The following is a 19,343-nucleotide window of genomic DNA, read 5'->3' as shown; positions in this document are numbered from 1 at the left end:
ATTCCAGCCTACCTCGTATTCTTGTTAAGTTGAAGTAGCTGGATCTGATTTATGTCAGCCGTGAAATCCGTTAGTTGAGCCTTATTCATCTCGAAATCCCTCTCGAGTTCTGAAGCAGCAACAAACCTTTGTTGTTGAAGCTCGGCAATTTGACGTTGAAGCTCGAAAATTTGGCAATCAAAGCCTATCAGTTGTGCCTTCTTTGCTTTGATAGCCCCAACCTCTAATCGGCTAGTCTCATGAGCAATCTTTGTTGCCTTTAGGTTATCCTCGGCCCGGAAAGGTTGTTCAAAAGTGATAAAGTGCTGCTGGGTTCGCTTTAGAAGGTCGGACAAATAGACGACATTTTCGGTGCTCAATAAGCTGCCGTCTGCCAGGTCGTTCAGGTACTTTCGTACGGAGTCGAGGCCTTTACATTGGAAGACTTGAGAGGCAGACAGGGATAAGATTTCTTGCAGCTTGGCAAAAGCATGGGATTCGACCACGGGTTTCGAAGGCTCGGTTGACGCAGCAGAAGAACCAGCTGCTTTAGAAGTGCTCAAAAGTAGAACGTCAAGCTTGACCTCCCATGAAAGCTACACAAGAAAAGATTTTAAGCAGAAGAAAAAATTATAAGGAACATAGCATAGGGAATTTTTAAACCTGCAGAGAGGAGACTTCAGCCATGTCCCCTGTTCATTACTCGAACCCAAATAGCTCAATGGCCAAGCCAGTATTTAAGATTGCTTCTCAATTCACGCGGTCAATGGAGGTTATCCACGTTCGATGGTCACTGAGGTGGCCATGAAATATAGATAACACCCTTCAGCGCATAGAACTATCGGTGAAATGAATAGTTGAGCACCTGACATTTAATATTTTCCTTGGTTCAAATTTGTTATAATAAAACTAACAAGAGAAGGGGATCAAGCTTTACAAAAGTTGAAGTGACTTCTTGAGGAGGAACACCAAGGTTTTGATACTACGGATGGATCGGCGTCTCCGCAGTCGCTTCAGGCTCGACAAGAGGCCTTTTCCCACAGTCAGCTGCAGAAATGTCGACTTGGTCGATCGCCTCAACCACAGGAGGAGGATTAGTGGTAGGGGTTTTGTTTGGACAAGGGCGACTCGCCAGTGGAATCTCGTCGCTTTCGTAATCCTAAAATAAAAAGCTGTTTGGTACTTTTGAGTATAATAAGAGAAGAAAGTTATCAACAACATAATCATACCTCTTCCAAGATGATCGCTGATTGTTTTGGATTCTTGGAGAGATTTTTCCCGACGTACGGGGCCACCTCTTCCAAGACAGGTCCAACGGTCGGTCCCAAGCTGCAGGTTCTTCGACCAGTAGAGCGGAAGCTGGTTCAACCACGACTCCAGTTGGAGATGATCGTTTTTCCATCGAGGCATGGACAGCCGGAGCAGTAGGGGAAACTTTAGGAGCGGTCGCTTTCGTGGTCTGGCTGGAGATAACGTGAATATCCCGTTCTCCCTTATTCGTCAATTTCTTGTTACGTTTTGGGGGTCGAGGAGCTTCAACTACCATCTCGGCTTCTTGGCGAGGCCGTTTGCTTAGTGGTGCTTGCGTGGCAGCTTTGGTTTTCTTGAAGGGGACCGATTTTTTCTTGGCCGCAGCTGCGGCAATCACGTCTGGTTTTTTCGACACTCGACCGTCTGAGAACGCGAGATCAAATTAGTAAAGTTTAGTAATAATAATAAAAAAAGGGAAATAAAGGTAGAGATAGCCGTATACCTCGGGTTGTCTATTTGGATTGAGGGGCAGAAGTTTTTTCAAGTCGGTCACCCAAAATTTTGTTGACGATGTTTTCGACCGAAGCCCCAAAAAAGTCTTGAGTATACTCTTCCCACCAGTTGCCGAAGGTTTCAGTGCCGAGAGATTCAGGAACAGTTGGTTAGAGGCGGAATGTTTTACACCATTCCTGAAACTTTTTCTCGGTATCTCTGCACTCTTTCTCTGAAGAACCAAAAAGTCGTCCTCGACTTAGTAGAGGCACCGGACAACCTTGGAGATAGCCAAGTTGTCGGGCAATAAAATGGGGGTGGTAGATCTCCCAGCTTGCTCGGCGAGTGTCGCAGCCAAGAGGAAGGTCGCGTGTTAACACGAACGACCCCCACTTTTGACGAAGATCAGCCTCTTCATTTTTACTCCGTGCTGATGTTGGAAGCCTAATGGAAGAGGAGTACTCTTGACGATGACATATTAAAAATTCTTCGTTAGAGAGGACATCTAGGTCGAAGAAATATTTGAAGACTTCTGCGTCTTGGTGAGAAGGCACCGGTCGAGATGCCAACTGAAGGATGAGCGCTTTAGTGGACTGAAAGTTAGGGATCTCTGGCCGAAGTGTGGCAAAGTAGACTTCTAGCCAGAGTTGGAAAACCTAGAGAGGACCGTTCTGGTTTGGGTCGATTTTGTTGATGGTCGTTTTGGCCAAGTAGCTCATGAGATTGGCGAGAACGGCTGAGCTAAGCATCAAAGTGTGACTACTAGCTAGGGCTTCAGCCACGAGTATATTTTCGACCAAGTATTTGTTTAACTTGGTACAATAGATAAACTTATTGTACTAGTAAAATAGGAAGGCTTTGTGTTTTTCCTTCCGTAGGCTCGCCTCCCCTCGGCCAGCAAAGTGTAGGATGAGGGTGTTGTAGTTGAAGAAGTTCTTGTGCAGCTTCTGAACTTTTTCTTTTGAAGGCTCTTGACCGTTTTGACTCAGTGTCTCGACGATCTGTTCGTTAAATAGTGCCTTGAGGTCAAGATTTGACGGGCACCCAAAAAGGGTACCATCTATTGGGATGCCAGAAGGAGAAGTTCCAAGGATAGCCAAGATGTTGAGGATGGTTAGGCTAATAGGGCCGAAAGGAAGGATCATGGTGTTGGTGGCTGAGCACCAGAGGCTTAGTGCTGCCATAAGAAGTTCTTTGTCTATGGCTAGCTCCATAGTTAAGTGTTTAATGGCATCATAAATGCGAAGATCTTTCCATTCTTAACCGAAGAATTTTTCCATCTAGACGACCTAAGCTACCTAGTTGGCGTTGGTTGTAAGCCAGACTCCTTGGGGCTTTGTTAGGTCCCATTTTGACCAATCAAATCTTCGCAACAAAGGTGTTAGGCAGTGAGTCTTGAAGAGCATGGTGATGGACGATGGTACTGCGTCCTTGAAGAGTGGCCCCAGGATTTGATGATTGGTGCTCAAATCACTCTCGAAGCACAAAGTTTTGATGGCGCTCCGGTCAATGAAGCCTTTGCATTTGTTGCACTCATCAGAGAGCTGTGAGATGAAGGAAACCATTGATGAAGATTGGAATTGTTTGGGTTTGAAGGAAGAATTGCTGGTTTAAGAGCTTTAGATTTTCTGGGATTTTGAAGGCAAAGATAGTGAAGGGATTTTCAAGGTTTTTGGAACCGTAAAATGCAAATGGAAGGAGTTTAGATATTTATAGGCGTTCTGGGAGGGGAGTTTAAACGTTTGGTTTTCAAAATTAAGGGCAGAATCGATCGGGAAATCGCTAATCATTATGGATATTTAGAGAATCCGGAGGAAAGGATCGAGGTTTTCGCGGTTTGAAGACGCACGATTGCGTATGGTGGCAGATTTAATGCATAAGAGACGTTTCGACCGGCGTATGCTTTCAAGGGTCATGATTAAGGGTTGCTAGGTTAACCAAATGATTGACACGCGGTAGGGGATTTAGGATCGTGCGATCGTGCGATCGTGCTTCATAAATGCGCTTGATGGATGGGATGTTTGAGGCTTTTAATTATCCTTTAGTTATCTTGTAGGGTTTAATTTCACTTCTTTAAGGTTGAAAATCGGCTAAGGAATTCTAAGCCGAAGACCTCAAAAGCGAGGGGGCAATGTTTGGGCCCAAAATAATATTATTGGGCCAAGCGTGGGTTTATGTTCGACCCAAAGCTTTTTCAAATGTACTATGGGTTATCTGGTGGTCCTAAGCCACTCAGTTAGGGCGGTCGAGTCATATTGCAAAAATGAGTAATTTGGATAAAAGCGGATGGGTTGAAGTCCTAGTACAATAAGGGGTCCTAACGCAATGAGGGTTCTTGGTCGGGAATGAATACGGCCTGGAAATGAGGTAAGTTCCAAGTCCTAATAGGAGTAGGATTGGTCAAGATAAGGTTGGATCAGAATAAGAAGTCCTAATTCGAATATGGTTTCAACTCGATCTTAAGGAGGATTTGTTGCTATAAAAAAAGAGCATAGTGCAGCATTTAGGTGACCGCCAATTCAACACACAACTGCCCTGCGCAAATCTCTCAAACATCTTGAGATTTTTTTTTCATTTTCTTTTTTCGCCAACACAACTTCAGTTTGGATAAACAACACTGTGAAGGCAATCAGCGAACATCTTCAGTTTGGATAAACAACACTGTTGCCGTAAAATTAGACAATCGAGGAGCGCCTTCAGTTTGGATAAATAGCACTGCGTCGAGGCCGACTAACCACTTATCCAAGTCTCAGTCGAGAAGGGTTTTTGAATCCTTATTGGCAGAAGTCATTTTATTAGCCTTCTCGGCAAGGTAAGGTGTTACAAGTTACTACATTCGGCACATCGAACGCCGAGTGGTTTTATGATTGGATACTCACGAGTGAGTTTCAAAGTTCGGCATTTTGATGGCCGAACCACATTTACCATTAAAACATACATCTCTTTTAAGTACTTGTGTCTATATAATTTGGAGTCGGTTCGACGTGCTTATATTTTTACGAATATAATCACCGTGATCGAACCCAGCACCAACAATTTGTGAACTTCGCAGAATTAACAACCTTGTCTTTAGGTTTAAGAACCCGAATGTCGGGACATTTTCCTTCATTGGCCACAGTTGCAAGTTCAAGAAGTCAGCAGCGCGCTACGCACAACATCAACAAATTTTACTCCTCGGCCGACGAGTTGGCATGCCTCGCATCAACTGAATGATGTAGATAGCTCATTAGTTACTTGGCCTGCGCGCCACGTAGGCTTTGTAATTTTTAGGGTCAACACATGCTTATTAATCCGTAATTGGAATTAAAACTTGAAACCTGATCATGGATTGCTCTCGTCTTTACCAATCGTATGAGAATGGACTCATAAGGGGGGATTAAGGGAAATTGGCTCTAGTCAATTCATCCACAAAATATGATGAATTCAACTCTTGTTTTGGACTCTTGGGTGTAGGATGATATTCCAATTCATAGGGAACCTATTACAAGTTTATATTTTAACGTAATGTTATTGTCATTTCCAATCCTATAGTAGATAATATGATACATCTAACGTAAATTAGGCGGACGTCAACTTTGCGCATACGTTGCAACAATTATAGTTTGGAAGATATCATTAATTATTTAGTCACAAAGGCGGATCAATTATTAATTAGACATAAATTACTTGTTATCAACTTTCTTTGTATCAGCACGCGGGAGGATCTGTCCAAATCATGAAGGTTTTGCATCCTTTTGTAAGAGTTCAACCTTGCTTTTGGACGCTTGGCATAAACGAAGTGTTCAAATTGAAAAAAAAATTAAAACGGGTCAGGATTTAGATACGTATAAAAAAAATATATGTATATTTAGATTCCTGACGTACGGGCTGAGCTAAAGGAAACTAAAATTTGAATACAACTCACACAAAAGGCCAAAATGTGCTATGTTAATAATGAAAAGATATATTATTTTTTTTTTGGGTGTATTATTGAAATAAGATGTTACAATTATTGTTCCAAAAATTTCCGTCTAGTGCCGCCTAGGCGCTAGGCGGTTAGTTACCGTCCCGATTAATGTTTAGATTTTTGAAAATTAAGAAATAATGCGTAGACCTGCTGAGGTACCCGCCTAGACCGCCTAGGCACCCACCTAGTCCGCTTATGTTGCGACTCACTTAGGCAGAAAATAGATAACTTTCATTTAACATTTTATTTTTTATTTTTTAATAAATTGTAAGAAACTTGTTGAATACTAAATGGGCACACATAATATTCTTGTTCCCTATGTTTTCATTATATTTCAATACTTCATAATATATATGTCATTATATTTTGTAGTTTATGATGAAATTATATATATTTTATGTATAAACATAAGCTTATTTACATGAAATATAATGAATTTATTTAAATCCGCTTAGTTCGTTTAGGCGCTGGCCTAGAACCCGTCTAGTTGCCTAGGCGCTAGGCCCCAGCTCGCTGCCTAACTAGTCTCTAATGTCTTTTAGAACCTTGGTTATGATAGTGATATTTTTATGTCATGTAAGTCGCTCTGTTATTCATTAAATGACGAAAAACTTCATAGTCACTCACATTACATTTAATGTCATGGATTTGGTTTTAATATCTCAAGTAATGTAGCGAATCTAATGCAGGTTCACCATGAAATGTTCGACACCGTGCTTACGAAAACGTAACTCAAGAAGATTATATAAGCATAGTTTGATTTTTATACAAAAAACATAAATCGTAGGGGTTGGTGCTAACCCACGCAAACTTTTGGTATTAAACTTGTCATTAATGAGAGTCCAACCAAAACACTCACAAAAGGAACCCTCTCTCCAGCAGGGACGATAGACGGAGCTTAACCCTCCAAATCGTATTCTCTGCCGTTGGCGAATTTATTCCATAGAATCCATCACATTCTTCATTTCCTTTACACCACAACCACAACACTCCAGCTTGGAAGCGGTGGCGAGCAGCTCTAATGTCCAACACTTAAAAGAGGCAACTAGTTCGCCCTTGTTTCTGAGTGAAGAGGAGACACCAAAGACTCATTAATTTTCCCACCCATATGAAACCCTAATCCCTTCTGTCAAGTTTGAATTTTGATTAAGATTTGTTGTTGTGTTCTACTATATTATGTTTTACCATCTATCTTTTTTACCGGGTATTATTGATTTCCATAATATTTGAGTTTAAGCTCATTGCAAAATTTGCAGTTTGTATCTTGAAATTTTGTGTAAATTTGACATTTCGAAATTTAGTGTAGCAGACCTTGAATTCCCACATCGGTGACAAGTTTCGGAATCACCTGAAAGTTTGGTAGTAGTCAATGTTACATCACTCTGCCTCCTATGAGGAATTAAATCATTAATCAAACACTGAATCGAGTCATTTGGTGTTGTTCAACAGAAATGGATGCAATTTTCTGCTGCTGTGTTACAACGTGGTAAAGAGAAAGGTATCATTATGTCAAGGAGGATTACTTATATCTAAGTTCTGAAAAGTCCAAAAGATCCACGTTCAAGATAGGCAACAACAAATAATATACTAACCTATGAATTTCCAATTCTCCAGTCATGTTTCTTGATTGATCACCAATTTCTTCTTTCAATTTCGTTGCACCTGAAAGATTATATGCACAAAACCTGCAACATAACTAATAGGAAGATTCTTCGAATAAAAGCAACACCGACTTTGAAATGGGGTTGTGAAAGAAACAACTAGTGGACTACCAACATGAATTTGTGCTCAAGGCCATGAACAAAACTACCAAAAACCATGAAATAGACCCAAAGGAACGAATAACACAAACACAAAAATAAAACACTCACTAGGAGTCTTAAAAAAAACCTCACCATGAGGCACTTGCTGGCAAAAATACCAAAACGAAATACAAATCCAACAACAGAAGAATGTAAAGTATAAGAGAAACAAACAACGACACACATAAACACTCAACAAGATCCCTCCAAGGATTACTGTCCCATAAGCTCCAATCTAATAAACCTAATGATGTCACACACAGAAATGGACCAGCCTTTATTTTATTTTATTTTTTTGGGTAAAAATTCACTTTCACCAACCAACCGAAACATTTACAAGCTAACTAAAGCCTAAAGTATATAGATCTGGACCAGCCTTAATTATGTTATTATACAGGTCGAGCCAAGGTGTCCAACAATATATCTATACACGTCTTGGATGCCCCTTTTTTTTTTTCTTTTTTTGGGACAAATTGGATACCAACTACTTAAGACGTGTAGGTTGGGGATATTTTGAAATTGAAGTAAATGTTTGACAGATAAGATTTATAACATTTAATATAGGGTAATGCTAAGGATGTAAGATTTCTTACATTTAATATAGAATAATGCTAAGAAGACTGAATTTGTAGATAAAATTTACAAACTAAATAATGTGTCACCAATAGGAATGAGCATAAATTTTGTCTTCAAAATTAGTCTTCCTAGCATTAACTCATTAACAATAAGTAATCAGATTGAAATGAATTGAATCGCAGAAGAATTCAAATAAAGAGGAATTAGAATAAAGTGGAATTAAAATCAGGTTCATGTTTAAGTTATTTATTGAAACTGTCTGGAATAGGAGTATAAATTACGTTAGTTCTATGTAAATTGTTTACTAATTCACTTAATCATAATTAAAACTAACTTGATTACTAAATTGCCCTAGAGAGATTAAGACAAAGCCCAAAGCAAAGTGAAACTAAGCTTAGATACAAAATCACTAGATACAAAGATCAAAAGCAAAGCAAGAAAAGTGAGGAAAAAAGAGAGTTGCAAGAAAAGTAAATTTAAGGCTTGCCATCGATCTCATCCAAGAGGAGTAGCCAACGGCTGGGAATCAGTGTTTATAGGTAAAGCCTAGGCGGGGAGAAAGGGGAAGAGAGAGGGTTGTCTTGTCTCTTTGTAATTAGAGGATTAAATATGAGGAAACCTGAATATTTGCCAAGATGGACTGCAGCTATGCGTGTCAGTTAGCTCACGAGAGAGAAGTGGGCTGATTGAAGATCAAATCCAAAAAGGATTAGGAATGTGACGTGTGAAGAAAAGGAAAGGAAAGCTTTGATTCCCTTGCTTTCCTTCGACGTTACAAAACCAAATCCTAATTGGATTGACTATTCGTTACTTATTTCAAAAAACTGTAATATATTGTCAACATAATCTAGTACATATGTGATTATGTAAATCATTATTAGATTATATTTATGATACTATAAGATCCTTTCTGTTCAGGATTGTTGGTAGGATTTTTACCACCTCTGCAAATAGGTTTAAATTCACACAAAATATGGCATTCTACTCCTAAGAGTACAGGTAATTGTAGTATAAACGTTCATGTAAGGTCGTTTTTCACTTGGATTTGATGAATATATTTTTTTAGACTAATCATTAGTTAACTATTTAAAATTGGATTTTAGAGAAGATTGAGATTGTGGAATATAAAAGATGAAAATAATAGATAAACAATTTAATCTCCAATAAAACAAACTCGCCAGCAAGAATATGTAACAATTATTAAGAAAACCACTTATGAAAAGGAGGGGTTTAGCCGTCGTCATTAATAATCTTAAGCAATTCTATCGATTGCTAATGAATTTTCACATACATCTTTGAAAGTTATGTTTTTCTGATGCATATTTTCTCGTGATGTTCAAGCGAAACCATATATCTAAAAGATTAAGATTGTTAAATTTAAAATAAAGGATAAACAATTTAATTTTAAAGAAAACAAACTCGGGAGCAAGAATATTTAACAATTTTTAAGAAAACCATTTATGAAAAGGAGTAGGTTTTAGTCGTCACCATTAATAATCCTATGCAATTCTATCAATTACTTATGAATTTCCACATACATGCCTTGAAGGTTAGGTTTTCCTAATGCATATTCTTCTCGTGATGTTCAAACGAAAACATATATCAAACACTTAATCCATTTGTGATGTTGAGATCAAATATAAACATGCAAAACTCATTAAGTTCTCTGAAAAACCTTTTAAAAACCATGTAACCCTTAAGAGCGTGATGTTCGCTTTAAGTGAACTTACAGTTATTAATCACAAGAAGCCCTACTCAATTTCAAGGTGATGTTCCAACAAAAATTGCATCAAATTACTTATTCTAATTACCCTAATGCTGGCCAGCCACTAAGTCAATTAGATAGCTTAAGCACAACGATTAACAATTCAAAGCAAGAGTGCATCAATTCACAAGTGTTGGAACCAAATTCATGCACCACTGTCAATGGTGGAGATGCACAAATCTGAATAACTTGTAAAACAACAAACAATTGTGAGCAAGCCTAAGACCAAGGGAGTGGTGTGTATGCCAACCAAAGGCTCTCCAACAGTGAAGTTATAAGGAAGATAAACATAGACTTGAAACTACCAAGATGCTAAACAAAGGATTTACCATCCTATTGAAGACTGGCAATGGCTTTCTTAGCTGAAAACTAGAGCATAATTGTTTTGGTTCCCATACATGTCCTTCATAGATTTCTAAAAATCCTGTGAGACTTAGAATAACTAAAGATCTCAGCAACATGTTTCTCCATTGAATTAAGGAGCAGTGACATAACCAATTGATCTTTGCATAACCATGCTTCATATGTTGGGAATGCAGTGTCTGGTGCTTCGTTAATCCCGATAAACCTTAGTTTCCACTTACCTCTCAAAGCGAGAGAAATTGTCCTAGACTAGGGAAGGTAATTGAATTCTTTCAATAAAACAAAACAAAAACGCTAGTTAGTGTTGACCTTTGCATCTGAAAAACTTAAAGGAAAAATAGGAAAGCTTTCACCATCCAGATGAACTGAGCTTTCTTTAGCCATGGAGAAAGGTTGGAGGCAAGCTTGGAGCGGAAAAGAAATGGGCAAAGACAGGTCAAAGATGACACTATTCAAATACTATGTGAAATTTTTAGTTTGATTCAATGTATATTTCATGGTTTGTATGAATGTACAAAGCAATATAAGTAGAGAAAGAAGGGAGACAGTTACATGCAAGTCTTTATTACGCAAACCCTAGTAACTATATAATAACCTAAAGCTATCATACTTCCTTGAATTAAGGGATCACATCAAAACACTAAACCAAATATCAACAAGTCATCTACACCTTAATTTCAGGGATCTTGGTTAATGATGAAACCTAGGAGGCAGGCTGCAGCCGTTGACTTTAGGAAGTGACAACTTCCTGGGATGAGACCATTAGTCACTCCATAGCTTCAAATAGTGCATTTTTGTGTTAATATACTTAAAAATCAGTGTTCTAAAAATCAGCCTAGGCAGCGCTTAGGCGTTGAGTGTAGGTGTGCCGATGCATTTAGGTTCGAATAGTTAAGAAAAATCGGGGAGATGTTAAGTGCCCGCCTAGGCGTCTTAGGCGGCCTAGGCGGTTTAGGCGGAGTGAAATGATTTCTTGGGAAGAAATTCCAAACAGAAACCCAAAATTGCAAAAGCTTTTTCACCACTTTGACTCCCTCTCTCTATGCACCATGACTTTCTTAATTGTCGCGACTTCCTCTCTTTGGAATCCATCAAAGAATAGGAACTTAAAACGCAAAACAGAAGTAGAGGAAACCAAAAAGGAAGAATTTACAGAGGGAAAATGGAAAAAAAAAAAAAAGAAGAAGAAAAGGAAACGGAAAGAAGAAAAAGACGATGAGGAAAAGGAAAGAATAAAAAAGAATAAAAGTTTCCATTTTTCAAGGCATCAAAATAGTCTCCTTCGTTTGGGAGTCTCTTGGCTAATATGAGTGATGGGGACTAGGGGTGGAGGGGAGGGGTCACACCACACACGTGGTGCTTTATGAAATGGGGAAGGATGCATGCACGTCTTCATAATTTTCTCTTTATGATTTATGACCTCAACTTTCAATTGCTATATAGTTTCTAACTGGTTTTAGTGCTCCAAAGTTCAAAGTGGGACACCAACCCATATAAAATCATAAATAAAAGAGAGAGAGAATTTCGGGGATGATACCAATGTGCGTGGTTTGGTTAAGGGATGCCTGGCATGGCTTCCTAGTAGTTTTATTATGAACCACCCAACCCACTACGTGGGAGTTTTACTTTTATTTTTTTTAAATCAAATATAATCATTCAAAGTGTCTTAAGTAATATGGCATATATGCTTAATGTGTTTTTAAATTTTGGACTTGTTGGATACTCTTTTTATATTTTATCATTCTTTTATTATCTTATCCCTGAATTTCATACAAGTATAATTTTTTATATGTCAATAAGCAGTTATTTACAATATATACAAGAAATTTACCTAAATCTGCCTAGGTTCCCACCATGATCCAGTCTAGCCACCTAGGCGTTAGGCACCAACCTGTCGCCCTACTAGCGCCTGGGATTTTTTAGAACCTTGCTAAAAATTAAAACTAAATATACTCCTTTCCCTTATTACCAGCAAGCATATTCATATAATCATATGTCAGTCGACCAGAAGGCTACTATTCTGAACTTTGATAACAAACTAAATATATTCCTTTCTCTACTGTTCCTTTTTTTCTTTTTCTTTTTTTTTTTTTTGGTCCAAAAAAAAAAAGGATTAAGAAATTTCACCGTTCCAATTTGAAATTTCTACCATAAAGATACTTTATTAGTAAGTGGGGTATTAGCTCATGCCCAAGAGGGGAATGCAAGTATTAATTTTTTAAGCGATAGAGTATTTCATTACCATGAATAACCAAATAAAAAGTTAGATGGGCGCATTTCTCTCTCATGACCAATTTTTTGATCTGGAGGTATTCGCACAAAATGCTTATACTTGTAAACTTCTATACAGTCACCACAAGAGTCCACTACAACCAAGAGTTCCAGAGTATATCTGTCACAAAGACGATATACGCGATAGACCTAGAACCAATGCCTCACATCAAGCCATTGCAAACAATGAGGCCACAAAAATCGCTAGAGCTACACAAACAAATCGCAGTAGCGACACTATAATTCTACATATCGGTACAACAAAAAACCAAGAAAAGAAAATACATACAACTAAACTAAAGTTGATATGTGTCCAGGAAGAAGGAGGATATAGGGATGGCAATGGTTCAGTTTGGGGATAGAAATGCCATATCCATCCCCATAACCACAAAAAATAATATCCATACCCACAAGTTAATCATCAGGGATTATCTATAATCATACCCATCAGGTAACAGATTCACTATCGATTAACAGTTATATCCATCTTCGTCAATGAAAAACAATTATTCGTTCCACTTACACATTGTAATATAATAGATAATTCTATATTAAATATCCACATCCAAATCATCAAAAACATAACAATACTTTATGAAGGCGTTCATGATAAGGCAAATATAATAGTAAACTAAGGCAAATTGGTCCCATGATAAAAAAAAATTAAAAAAAATTAAAAAAAAAAGGCAAAGGGATGAAAAAAGCAATACAATAGTCACTACAGGAGAAAGATAAAACAAATTATCAAATAATTTTAAGGAAAACTAATGAAAAAGGTTTAAAAACCTTGAATTTTAATGATAAGGACAAAATAAAGGGTAAAGTGAATAGTATCAAAATTGACTTTTTAGTATGAAAATGTGATTTTTCGTTAAAGTGAACGGTACCGGAAGCTTTTCGTTAAAGTTTCCATAATTTTAATACTTGTGAATACACGTGTGTGTGTGTATTATATTTTTCGAAGTGGATTCTAGGATGGATATGGATCAGGGACTGTATACCATAACTGAAACCATAACAAAATCATATCCACTGTTATTGGGTTTAACAAGTTGAATTGCCATCCTTAAAGAGGATGCGGGTACAAAAGCGGTCGCAGAACAAGGACAAGGCGTGAGAGGCACAGAGGTTCCCTAATCACAACCACTGTCAATGCAGTGTTATAACCAACCGCCACCACCCACCTAGTAACCTGCATAAAATTAAATTTATTAGCACCAGAAGTCATTGAAGACTTGTGGTTGAAGCTTCAGCAAAAAAGCAAATCCGAGTGTGCCTAGCATCTGGTTCCCACGCTAGAGCCACCGACATATTGCGCTGTCATAGCCCGCCACCAGCACAAATCCATGCCCACCGAACCCATAGCTCCAAAAGCTGCGAGGAACTCCAAGCCACCAGAGAATGACGTTTCAGATCTGCACGCCAAACCAGCATAAACACCCAAACAAGCCATTATAGTGAACACCTCATGGCCAACACAGTCAATAGATCAAGATAATTAGCTCATTAACTTCATAGAAGGATAATAGTTTGACCCCATCCAACTAGAGAGAGGTATTGGAGACGCCCCGTTAGAGGAAGAGGGTTGGATAGAAGCGTGAAAAGGGAGGGAAGAACAGAGTGGGAGAAAAAGGGGGAAGAAGAGGAAGGAGGAGGACATAGAGGAGGGTGGAGAGAGGGAAGGCTAGGAGAAAAGAGAAGGGCTGACACCAAGGGCCGGTGACTCTGGGGTCTTTAGATCTAGGTTTCTGAGAAGGGAGGGAGAACTTCAGAGAAAGAGTCACGAGAAAGTTTCTAGTGCAATAGAGTCATGAGAAAGTTTATAATCCAAGTATTATTTCAATACAATTTGTTTTTATTGTAGTAGGAGTATTATTCAAAAAATCCCCACCTAACATAGTTTAGGCCCCACCTTGGCGCTAGTTGGCTGGCCACCGTCCCAATTAATGCCTAGACGTTTGAAAATTAAGAAATGACGCCTAGACCAAGGCGCCTGTCTAGACCTGTTGAGGCGCTCGCCTAGAACTGCTGAGGCGCTCACCTAGAACTGCTGAAGCGCTTGCCTAGACCTGCTGAGGCACCCGCCTAGACCGCCTAGGCACCCGCCTAGCCTGGGACCCACCTAAACACCTGCCTAGGTTGCAACTCACTTAGATAGAAAATAGATAATTTTCCTTTTACATTTTACTGTTTCCAATAACTTGTAAGAGACTAACTGAACACTTAAATAAACACAAATTATATGTTTCCTCCCCATGTCTTCAGTATGTTCCAATACTTCATAATATATATGATATTCTATTTTCTAGTTTATGATGATATTATATATATTTTAAGTATAAACATACACTTATTTACACGAAATACAATAGATTTACTTAAATCTGCCTCGTTCGCCTAGGCTCCGCCAAGCCACCTAGGCACTAGGCCCCAACCCTCCGCCCAACTAGTGCCTAGCGTATTTTAGAATCTTGAGTAGGAGCGAGAAAAAAATTTGCATGCTTTACAGATTGGTCTATGCACAAAAGAGGTTTGGTTAGGGCATTTTCAATGCAAGATATAAAATGCCTTGAAGTAGGTATTTTATATTTTTGCTTGATCGGAAAACTTTCTCAGACCTACTCCAACCCTTGGAGTAAAACTTAAATTTTAAGTTTTAAACCTACCTCAACTTGCTAAATATAAGTTTTAACCCAAAACTCATTTTGGCGGCATATTTAGCCCAGAATTTCCCCTGGTTAGTGGGATGGGCCACCATATGTCTATTTTTTTTAGTTTTGCATTTATAAATTCATTGAATCCAATGGCTAAGATCTAATATGATCAAATCCAACAGTTAAACAAAAAATAACTCACGGTCCAAATTTAATCTAATTGCTAAAATAATTATAAAAAAAAAAAAAAAAATTCATGTGTTTCATATCCTTTCATAGTGTTCAACGAGTTTCATGATAGATTTAGTGATTTTTCAATATTTATCAGAATGTAAATATTGTTAAGTTTTATATGATCATAAAATTAAATTAGGATAATCTACATAAGTTTTTTTAAAAGTTACTTTCAGGAAAAAAAAAATTATCCTAAATTCATTCTTTAATAATCTTGGAGTAAAAATTTAACCTAGAAAGATTAGAGCAGAAAATTGTTTCTTGTTGTGGCTTATTTATCTGACGAGGGAGAGAGGGAGGCACAACAACAAAGAGAGATTAGAAAGAGATGTGTTTATAGGGTTGTGTAGAGGATGTGTTATTCTCCCTACGCAGTATTTTTTTTATATAATAATAAGGGAGGGAAGAATCTTTCTCCTTTAAGGAATACAAGTCCCAATAGGAAAGAAAAACTAGTATAAAATATAATTTAAGATTCACACATCACACTTTAATATAATGTTTATAACATTTTTGGGTTAAAATCTAAATTTTCTAATTTAAAAATAAATTTTAGATTTTAACCCAAGATCTAAATATATATACATCTTGGCCGAAAAATGTAATTTTTTTACATATGAATATATATATATATATATAGATTTTTTTTTTTTTTTTTGTAACATCTTTTGATGATGAGTTCTGCTAATCAAAAAGAGAAATTTAAATAGGTTTTCAATAAATGATGAGAATGAGAAATTTCAACAATATGTCCGCAAGTATCCTTTTCTGTGTGCACAGTGCTCCATTAACTTCACAAGGGTCCAATTCCTATATCTGTAAATTATATTGTTTGGGTTCGATACGGATGCCACTATAGTCTTTCTAGTATAAATTCTTGGATGGATTGCTAAATTAATTATTAAATTATAATCTGAGTAAAAATTAGATTTTTAAACTATTTTTTTTTCAAAAAAATTAGTCCTTAAATTATAAAAATTTGTCAATTACATCCCTAATATTAAACTCGAAGCTACTATATTCAATATTCTGTCAATTTAAGTCACGTTACTTGCATGTGATACACATTGAAGGGTACAGTGGTAATTTTATATAAAGAAATAGTGTATGGAGTTAACTTTGGAGGGTAAATTAGATGTTAGATTCACAACCTATATGAAATGCTAAGGGCTTATAGGCAAGAAAATAACGGTATTTCACTCTAAAAGGTGTCAAGTGATTTAAGTTAACGAAAAATTGGTTAAAATAGCTTTGAATATCATAGTAGAAATGAAATTAGCAATTTTTAATGAATTTAGGAACTTATTTTACCCAAAAAAAAAAAAATTTAAAAACCTAATTTTCATTGAAGTGATAGTTCATGAACTAAATCAGCATTTCATCATAAATTCGTTGATAACTATTATCTTCTGGCAATTGGCAGGGAAAGAATAATCCACATATTTAAGCATCAATAACCTCCGGTCCACTCACCACTAGTATCCGTAAGGGAATATCCTCTCTTTAACTTATTCTAATTGCAAGTTGTAATTTATTTTACACCATTAATTTAAGTAGCTATCCTGAAAAAATTTCTTCCCTAAAGAGTTCATCCATTTTCTTTAGCTCTGTCATAACTTCTGTATTAAGTAATGGCTTCCAATCCCTTGACCTCAGTGAAACCCCATGCAGTTTGCATACCATTCCGAGCTCAAGGCCACATAAACCCTATGCTAAAACTAGCAAAACTTCTCCACTACAAAGGGTTTCACATAACGTTTGTCAACACAGAGTTCATCCATCAACGCCTGCTTAAATCCCAAGGTCCCAACTCCCTCAACGGCCTCTCCACCTTTCGATTTGAAACCATTCCCGATGGCCTGCCTCCAACTGATGTTAGTGTTTCTGCTGCCCAACACATGCCGTCCCTCTGCCAATCCACTAGAAAAAACTGCTTAGCACCCTTCAAAGACCTTTTGTCGAAGCTCAATTCTTCACAAGAATTGGGAATTCCTAAAGTTACTTGCATAGTTGCCGATGGAATCATGCACTTCACTCTTGATGCAGCTCAAGAATTGGGAGTTCCTCAAGTTACTTTCTGGACAACGAGTGCTTGTGCCTTCATGGGCTACCTTCAGTATCGCCCTCTCATTGAAAAAGGTTTCACGCCTCTTAAAGGTAAATCATTTATCTATATTTTTATTTTTGAATATGATCGAAATTAATAAATTTGTATATATGCTAGGGCCGTAATCTTTTTGTGGGAATATCAGTGGCATGAGGCAGAATTACTAAATGGCAAACACAGCCTAGTTAAAACATAAAATATCGTACAACTTTCTAGTGATTCAGTTCATATTTTTAACACATGATGGATAATTTGATTTGCAGATGCTAGTTATTTGACAAATGGGTATTTGGAAACCATGATAGATTGGATACCGGGCATGAGAGGTATACGATTGAAGGACATTCCAACTTTCATTAGAACCACAGAACCAGATGACCCCATTATGGATATTATCATGGTCGATACAGAACAAGCTAAAAGGGCTTCTGCTATCGTTTTGAACACGTTTAATGCCTTGGAGCATGAAGTTTTAGATGCATTATCGAATTTGCTACCACCAATTTATTGCATTGGTCCCTTAGATCTACAACTTGCCCAGATCACGACTGATAACGAATTGAAATTGATTGGATCAAACTTGTGGACAGAAGCAACGAATTGTCTTGAATGGCTCGACTCTAAAGAACCTGATTCTGTGCTTTATATCAACTTTGGAAGCAGCACAGTTATGACAGCTGAGCAGCTAATTGAGTTTGCTTGGGGACTTGCAAATAGTAATAAGACCATTTTTTGGGTTATTAGGCCTGACCTTGTTGGTGGGGTTTCATCTGTGGTTCCTACTGACTTTATAAAAGAGACCAAAGAAAGGAGTCTACTGGCAAGTTGGTGCCATCAAGAAAAAGTTTTGAACCACCCGGCTATCGGAGGGTTCTTGACGCACAACGGCTGGAACTCTACTATTGAAAGTGCGTGTGCCGGAGTGCCCATGATCTGTTGGCCTTTCAATGCTGATCAACAAACAAATTGTAGGTACAGTTGCAAAGAGTGGGGCATAGGCATGGAGATCGAAGGTGATGTTGAAAGAAATTATATAGAGAGACTTGTGAGAAAATTAATGGAGGGAGAGGAAGGCAATGAAATGAGAAAGAAAGCCTTGGAATGGAAGAAGTTGGCAAAGGAGGCGACTACTGGTCCTAACGGTTCATCTTTTTTGGATTTGGACCAAATGGTTTCCAAGGTGTGCATCTATCTCTGAGAAATAAGCATGGAGTAATTGCTTTGATTTTTCATACATAATGGTCCTTGGTGGAATTTCCCAAAAAGTAAAGATCTCTTTTCTTGTGTCTAGTAATTTGTATTTTTTTTTTCTTGTTATATAAAATTTCGTCTTATTATTCAGTGGATGGGTGGAATACTTCTAAATGATCTATAAGCTACATTCTATTAGAATCCTAACTTTAGTTTGCGGGTTATGTGACAAGCATAGAGGAAAAATTGTAAATGAGGAACAAAAGTCTCCTAGCTCATTCCTATGATTATTGAATACGAATCAGAATAAATTATAATCTCATGATTCAACTTGGGAAAATATTTGAGATCACATTTTGTAAAGGGTGATATTAGAAAGATCATCTATTTAGACCATATGTTTTTTAGACCACATAATGTGGTCGTTAATGGTTGGATTCTTTTTTTTTTTTTTTTTTTTTATCAAGGTTGGATTCTTTCTTTAAGTCAATAAAAATGGAATCGAATCATCATCCGCCACAACATGTGACCTATAAAATATGATCTAAACCACTTCTCTAATAGTAAGATGATTTAATTGTGGTCTAAAAATATAATTTCCCTACCATCTCCCTACAACTTGTCACAAAAACAAAAAAAACAAAAAAAAAAAATCATTTGCTTTGATATATGTGAGTTTATTTGATTTGGGCCTACATTAATGTGAGACAAT

General features: G+C 37.4%; 1 protein-coding gene across 1 annotated transcript; it reads left to right on the top strand.

Moving 5' to 3' along the window:
- Nucleotides 1-16,906: 16,906 nt before the first annotated feature.
- On the top strand, nt 16,907-18,900 carry LOC137714007 (7-deoxyloganetin glucosyltransferase-like). The gene is made up of 2 exons (XM_068453365.1): nt 16,907-17,490; nt 17,704-18,900. The coding sequence occupies exons 1-2, from the start codon at nt 16,965-16,967 to the stop codon at nt 18,636-18,638; spliced, it is 1,461 nt and encodes a 486-aa protein (XP_068309466.1). The 5' UTR covers nt 16,907-16,964; the 3' UTR covers nt 18,639-18,900.
- The last annotated feature ends 443 nt before the right edge of the window (nt 18,901-19,343 follow it).

The sequence above is a fragment of the Pyrus communis genome, chromosome 1 (genome assembly GCF_963583255.1).
Source record: "Pyrus communis chromosome 1, drPyrComm1.1, whole genome shotgun sequence".
Taxonomy (NCBI): domain Eukaryota; kingdom Viridiplantae; phylum Streptophyta; class Magnoliopsida; order Rosales; family Rosaceae; genus Pyrus; species Pyrus communis.
Note: the sequence above shows the minus strand (reverse complement) of the source record. Positions and strands in the feature narration are given on the sequence as shown.

Bases quoted from the DNA above. Each gene is read 5' to 3' on its own strand.
- LOC137714007 (XM_068453365.1), top strand. From the start codon at position 16,965: ATGGCTTCCAATCCCTTGACCTCAGTGAAACCCCATGCAGTTTGCATA. The intron at 17,491-17,703 runs GTAAATCATTTA...TTTGATTTGCAG, and splicing joins AGGTTTCACGCCTCTTAAAG to ATGCTAGTTATTTGACAAAT.